Source organism: Nematolebias whitei, chromosome 20, assembly GCF_014905685.2.
Source record: "Nematolebias whitei isolate Nwh7 chromosome 20, NemWhi1, whole genome shotgun sequence".
Classification (NCBI taxonomy): domain Eukaryota; kingdom Metazoa; phylum Chordata; class Actinopteri; order Cyprinodontiformes; family Rivulidae; genus Nematolebias; species Nematolebias whitei.
In genome coordinates this window covers 38,941,871-38,948,707 of record NC_056517.1, presented here as the reverse complement: position 1 = coordinate 38,948,707, position 6,837 = coordinate 38,941,871, and the positions used below count along the sequence as shown (strand labels likewise).

General features: G+C 46.7%; 1 protein-coding gene across 1 annotated transcript in view; it reads left to right on the top strand.

Annotated features, from left to right (window-relative positions):
* LOC119426445 (DNA polymerase alpha catalytic subunit-like) overlaps positions 1 to 6,837 on the top strand; it is a 73,525-nt gene continuing 66,688 nt past the window's right edge. The window contains exons 1-18 of the mRNA XM_037694007.1: positions 1 to 38; positions 328 to 455; positions 666 to 762; positions 920 to 994; positions 1,073 to 1,188; positions 1,290 to 1,352; positions 1,578 to 1,679; positions 1,755 to 1,911; positions 1,983 to 2,145; positions 2,296 to 2,468; positions 2,560 to 2,672; positions 3,644 to 3,761; positions 3,839 to 3,909; positions 3,989 to 4,127; positions 4,199 to 4,353; positions 4,531 to 4,615; positions 4,830 to 4,891; positions 5,991 to 6,080. Coding sequence (XP_037549935.1) covers positions 20 to 38; positions 328 to 455; positions 666 to 762; positions 920 to 994; positions 1,073 to 1,188; positions 1,290 to 1,352; positions 1,578 to 1,679; positions 1,755 to 1,911; positions 1,983 to 2,145; positions 2,296 to 2,468; positions 2,560 to 2,672; positions 3,644 to 3,761; positions 3,839 to 3,909; positions 3,989 to 4,127; positions 4,199 to 4,353; positions 4,531 to 4,615; positions 4,830 to 4,891; positions 5,991 to 6,080 — 1,926 coding nt within the window. The 5' untranslated portion in view covers positions 1 to 19. The remainder of the gene's footprint in view (positions 39 to 327; positions 456 to 665; positions 763 to 919; positions 995 to 1,072; positions 1,189 to 1,289; positions 1,353 to 1,577; positions 1,680 to 1,754; positions 1,912 to 1,982; positions 2,146 to 2,295; positions 2,469 to 2,559; positions 2,673 to 3,643; positions 3,762 to 3,838; positions 3,910 to 3,988; positions 4,128 to 4,198; positions 4,354 to 4,530; positions 4,616 to 4,829; positions 4,892 to 5,990; positions 6,081 to 6,837) is intronic.

The window sequence follows — 6,837 nt, the reverse complement described above, 5'->3', positions numbered from 1 at the left end:
ATCAAATCCAGACAAAGATATGGACGTTCAGGACGGTGGTGAGTTTGCGTCTCGCGCTGCGCGTTAGCTGACGATCAGCTAATCTGCGCATCGAAGCTAACGCAGCTAGCTCAACCACCTGCTGCAAAGCTTCGCTGTCAAAACGTGTCTTGTAACTTTATTTTAAACAACTTGGTGTTCAAATAGAGGGTAAAACGACTTCGTAGCTGCGTCGGTAATCTTGTATAAAGCTAATCTAATGAAACGTGTCACTATGAGGCCTCTAATTTTGACAAAGCGCCACAAGTTAAAGTGCAGGAAGATCTTCAGCACAATGTGTCTCCTCAGATGACCAGGGCGGTTCTGGTGGCCTGGCCCAGTCTCGGTCCAGACGGGAGAAGAGGGAGAAGGTGGGGAGGAAGTCTGCACTGGAGCAGCTGAAGAAAGCCAAGATGGGCCAGAAGATCAAGTATGAGGTCAGACATTATAATGCTTGGTTTTTATGTTATTTTATGACAAGATAAAGTAAAAATACATAAAATAGTGTATTAAAATGTAGTTTGATTACTAAGTTATCATCAGTAAAATCCAATTTTAAGCTTTTTTTCTACGCCTAGTTTAAATTAATTACTAATTAGCAGTGAGTTTCTTCAGGATTGGGTACTAAATGTGTGTTTTACTAACAGGTTGAGGAACTTGCCAGCGTATATGAGGAGGTAGATGAGGTGCAGTACTCTAAGATGGTACGAGAGAGGCAGGAGGACGACTGGATCATTGATGATGGTAAAGCTCCACTGCAGGAATGTGTTACTGATAGATATTTTTATTGATCTCAGAGGTAAATGTAAAAAAGCCCAGTAGACTAAAACACTCAGCTCAGTCGTGATGTGAACAAAACTCCCTTTGTTCAACTGAATCCTAACGACGCTTCATCTTTCAGATGGAACGGGATATGTGGAGGACGGGAGAGAAATCTTTGATGATGATTTAGATGACGATGTGGTTGAAAAGAAAGGTGAGAAGTATTTTTTACTGTTTGTTTGAAGGTTCAAGGGTGAACAAACATGCATGAACCTCTTGTTTGTTTAAACAGGAAAGGGCGGCGCTAAAGGAGGAGATTCAAGGAAAACTGTCAAAAAATCCGTTGTCTCCAAACCCAACACCATTAAGAGTCTGTTCATGAACAGCAACGTGAAGAGGCCTGCGGAGGTGTGCATTTACACACACCGTTCTCACTTTAGGCTCACCTGTGACTTCATCACATTTCAGTGATTGGACTGTTTGTGATTTATTCTTTGTGTCTTTTCCAGAAAGATGTCGATTTGTCCAAAGACGACTTGCTGGGGGATATTTTACAGGACCTGCACGCTGAGGTTTGTAGTTGCAGCTAATGAACGTCAAGCTTCGGTTTAGCGTTTTCACCAATTTCGTGTTTCAGTTGGAGCCGGCTTGTTTGGCCTAGACGTTGATATTTGCGTTAATGTTTTTAGCTGATTTTAACCCAACAACTGCAGTTGTGTCGTTTATGATGACTCGTTGCTTTCTCTGTCTTTTGTTGTCCTCGTTGTGCCTGAGATATTCTTACGTTTTTGTTCCAGAAACCATCCGCCCTCACTCCTCCACCTGTGGTCACGCTAAAGAAAAAGAAGTCTGTGGCGTCGCCCATGAATCCCTTTTCCATCAAGCCGCAGATTTCAAAGGTAAACTTGAGTCTCGGAGATTTTCTACTGCTCATTCAATGTCTGTAAACTGAACGTGATGTCATCCTGTCGTAGCAGGAGCCGCCTGCAGCTACTGGGTTCAAGGCTAAAGGTGTCCGACCGCCGCCTTCAGATCCCACCCCCAGACCGTCGACCCGCCCTCGCCCCTCCGTGTCTGATGGTCCTCTGGAAGAGCGCGGCACAAAGCTGGAGGAGCCGACGAAAGCAGAAGGTTGGGCTGGTTTACAGTTTTGTAGTCTTTAGTTGTGTGAATAGAAAACAATGTTCTGTGTTGTTTCTCAGAACATGACTCCATGGCGTTGGAGGAGGTGGACTTCGATGAGCCAATGGAGGTCGATCCGGAGGAGGATAAACATGGAGTTAAAGAAGACGCCGAGTCAGCGCCTGAAGCGGTGACCGCAGTTCAGAAGGAGCCCGCAGTGAAACCCCAAGATCCTGCTCCATGGTGAGGATTTCTCAGATTGTTAGTTTATTCTCAGGCTGCGTTTGTTTACGTCTGAGGAGGACTCCGCCCACCTTCCACTGTTAAATAATCACAGAACCAACGATCACGTTCAGATTCGTGCAGTTTTCAGATAAATCTTTGATGTTCTAGGTCCAGCGGGGTTGGAGGTTCTTGGGGACAAGACGAGGAGAGCGGAGTCTGTGAAGCTCCTGCGGAGGTGCAGGTCGACTCCAGCCAGCTCCCGCTGGTGGAGGACGCCGACAGGGAGCAGGTCTTCCGCTTTTACTGGTTGGATGCTTTTGAGGACCCGTACATCCAACCAGGTGCGGCATAAATTACACCTGTATTTCAGAACAAACAACATCACGAGTCTGTTCAGATTTATCCTCACGTTTGACCTGAACTCTGGACCAGGTGTGGTGTACCTGTTTGGCAAAGTGTGGATCGAGTCGGCAAAGTTTCACGTCAGCTGCTGCGTCGCTGTCAAGAACATTGAACGCACCATGTACCTTCTCCCTCGTGAATACGTACGTGCTGTCTATAAGCTGAACGATCATATGTCTGTTTAAATTAGGGATGCACGAGATCGGATTTTTGGCTGATATGTTAAAACTTATTTGGCCGATAACCGATATATATTTGTTCATAGACCTACTTACAGAGTCTGCACAGCTTTCTCTGCTGTGGAATTAAAATGCTCCTTTCTTCTGCACGCTCTTTGTCAGTTTGTCCTGCGACCAAATGCAGATGCTGAAAATGATGCAACACTTCAACTGGGATTATGTTCAATGTCAAATTTATTCACGACATTTACTCTCTAACACAATGACATCACTCGAACTGAGCTAGTTTGTAAATGTTCACTAAACTCAAACGAGCAGCGAGTGAAAAGTAAATAAGTAGTAGTGCGTTAATAGATAAACTTGGTTTCTTACATTAAAAATGAACTTACTTGTTACTGTGCATGCATGCAGCTGCTGCTGAACTGGACAGCTGCGTCCTAAACGCACAAAGCAGCGTCACCGCAGCTCCTTCCTCCAGCAGCTGTTAGACCATCCCAACAAACTCAACAAGGATTAAATACGTGCTGACCTCTGCTCAAACACACTGTGCCGTCAATAGTCTGTCCTGATCAATGTTCAAACACATATTGAACAATATTATTGATATTGTTTATCTCGTTTCTTTATATATCGTTTTTAACATGTAGGAACTTTTCTGTGAATCTTTTTATCTGTTGCTGCTGTTACACTTGACTTTCCCGTTCGTGGGACAATAAAGTCTGTTTCTATTCTATATCAGTGCGTTTTCATGGAATGGCCGATATTTAACTTTATCGCTGCTATCGACCGATACCATGCCGATAATATCGTGCATCCCTAATTGAAATATTGCAGATGGAAGCAAAAGTTAATATGAATGATTCATGTGTGTGACTATAACAACAGTCGTACTCACAGCAGGTACGGGGGGTGTTTTTACTTCCTGTAATTTACAGAAAACCAACCCAAAGACTGGGGAGGTGTCGGACACGCCTGTGAGCATGATGGATGTTTACCAGGAGTTCGACCAGCTCTCTGAGAAGTTCAGGATCATGAAGTTCAAGTCTAAGGTTTGTGTTTGGATCATGGAATTAAAAAATAAGCATGAAGTCGTGTTTAAATTGGGTTTGTGTCTTTCTCCTGGCAGAAAGTGGAGAGAAACTACGCTTTTGAAATTCCCGATGTGCCCAGTCAGTGCGATTACCTGGAAGTCAGATACAGTGTGAGCACGCAGACCCATGAGCACCTCGCACTGTGCAGCTCTTTGGACGTTCAAGTCCTTCATGCTCTTTGTTGTGCAGGCTGAGTTCCCGGCGCTGCCCTCGGACCTGAGAGGAGAAACGTTTTCCCACATTTTTGGAACGAACACCTCGAGTCTGGAGCACCTCCTTCTCAGCAGGAAGATTAAAGGTCCCTGCTGGTTGGATGTTAAAACGCCACGTAAGTCACAAGCTTGTCGGTTTGTGCACGTTAAGCGCTTCGAGTTGACGGATGTGACTTCTCCACCTCAGAGCTGACGAGCCAGCCGGTCAGCTGGTGCAAGGTGGAGGCTCTGGCTCTGAGAAGTGACCTGGTCAGTGTGGTTAAAGACCTGCCGCCCCCGCCCCTCACCGTCATGTCCATCAGCCTGAAGACCGTTCAGAACCCCAAGACGCACCAGAACGAGGTCAGACACGGGCTTTACCAGAACAACCTCAGCGTGATGTGAATATATTAACAGTTCTGGCTTTTAACAGTAAAAATACGTTTTCCATGGAAATGTTGATTTATTTATTTTAGTCCAGTGAATCGACATTAATTAGTTTAAAATGAGCTGCTAATGAACTCATTCGTGTCTTCGCAGGTCGTCTCTTTAGCTGCTCTTGTCCATTATCAGTTCCACATGGACAAAGCTCCTCCTCAGCCTCCGTACCAAACTCATTTTTGTGGTGAGTTAAAACAAACAATAATGTTTTGACTTTTTAATACGTGCACATAACGTGCACATAACAGATACTCCTTGAAGGGTTACCACAATCCAGTTTCAGTAGCAGCTGATCGTGTAATTAAACAAGTTGTTTTGCTTTAAAATAAGATGCAGCTGCAGTTTGAAATGTAAAATGAGTTTCCATGGTGATGATGATGATGATGATGTCTTGTCAGTTATCAGTAAACCAGCTGACTGCATCTTCCCGTACGACTTTAAAGAAGCTGTGAGGAAGAAGGTGAGTGATCATGTGACATTACACCTGAGCTTGTCTAAAGGTTTAATTACAGCAGAGTTGTAGCTCAAGACTATCAATACAAGTGAAATGATAAAACACAACACTCCCTTCAGACAGGAGGAGACGACCGATCACACTTTAAAAAAAAACAGTTAAAATAACAGAAATCATGTTGAGAAGCCTGATCTCTGCGGAGATAAATGGGTTTCAGTCTGTTCGTCCTACATCTGGGCTGCAGATACCTGCGTCCAGATGTAGGACGCCTGAACTCACCATGGAGTGATGATCGAGATCTGCCAGAATCAGCCTGGCCTTGTTCACTGACCTCGCCTTGTGTAAGTCAGTGAGGTTCTGTAGGTCAGTGAGGTTCTGTAGGTCAGTGAGGTTCTGTAGGTCAGTGAGGTTCTGTAGGTCAGAGAGGTTCTGTAGGTCAGTGAGGTTCTGTAGGTCAGAGAGGTTCTGTAGGTCACTGAGGTTCTGTAGGTCAGTGAGGTTCTGTACGTATAGAAATAGAAGACTCCTCATTCAGTGAAGTCTCCGACCACAGGACCACTGGACCACAGGACCACTGGACCACAGGACCAGGGTCTGGGTCTTCAGTTTGGTGTGATGACACCAGGCTCACGTTGTTTATGCTCTCATTGTAACTGCACATCACGCACAAGTCCTCGCTCCCTCCTCACTAACAGTCGACCACAGCACCGATGACCTTCAGCCTCTGTTACCATGGCGATGAAGCCAGATGAGCAGAGTTGTGAAAACCCTTCTGTTGGATTAAAACATCCTCTGTTTCTTTTACTTACTCAAAGAAGACGCACTCTGACAGGTTTTCACAAAGGTCACTCCAGATGTGCACACGCGTGGAGCCCGGTCACCAGGACCTGCCACGGTCAGCGTGCCAGGCTTGTTTTTATAACCTTATCAGCTCACGGGCAGACGTGTCGTTGGAGTGCCAGCTGCACCTGCAGCATCAGATCAGCTCCTCGTCCTGCTCCCTCTAACTCAAACATACGGTTCACGGGCGCTTCTCATTCTCAACCTTGACCAAAGAACACCTTCTTGGTTTGTGACGCTGATGGTGCAACTTGCTGTCTCTCAGAATGGGAGGGTGGAGATGGCGTCCGCCGAGCGGACTCTGCTCGGCTTCTTTCTGGCCAAGATGCACAAAGTGGACCCGGATGTTCTGGTGGTGAGTCTCTCTGATCCAGATGAGGAAGCTGCTCTGGAGTTCAGCTCCGTTGTCCTTTCTCTGGAAAGTTAAAGGTGTTTGTTTGTCTGCAGGGTCACGACATCTTCGGGTTTGATTTGGAAGTTCTTCTGCAGAGAATCAACGTGTGCAAGGTCCCTCACTGGTCCAAGATGGGCCGCCTCAGGAGGGCCAACATGCCAAAATTAGGGGTGGGAACCAGAACCGGTGTAGTAAAAGTGTTTCTGTAACACACGAGTAAGTTGTTTGTGTCTTCCTGTGGTCCAGGGTCGGGGAGCGTTTGCAGAGAAGAGCGCGACCTGCGGCCGCCTGGTGTGCGACGTGCAGATCTCAGCCAAGGAGCTGATCCGCTGCAAGAGCTACCACCTGGCTGAGCTCGCCGCGCAGGTGCTCAAGGTGGAGAGAGTCACCGTGCCTCAGGAGGACATCAGAAATCTGTTCAGGTGAGCTTCAGAGCTCGTTCGTCTGCACGTCACCTGCAGCTTCCACCGTTCGGCTGAATGTTCTGATCCAAACCTGCAGCGACTCCCCTCACCTGCTCTACCTGCTGGAGCTGACGTGGACCGACGCCAAGCTGATCCTGCAGATCATGTGCGAGCTGAACGTGCTGCCGCTCGCCCTGCAGATCACCAACATCGCCGGCAACGTCATGGTGACTCACCGCCACTAAGCACCAACGGCCTCAGTGTTGCTGTAGTTGTTCCGTTTGCCTGAAATGAAACTGACAGTATTTGTTGAG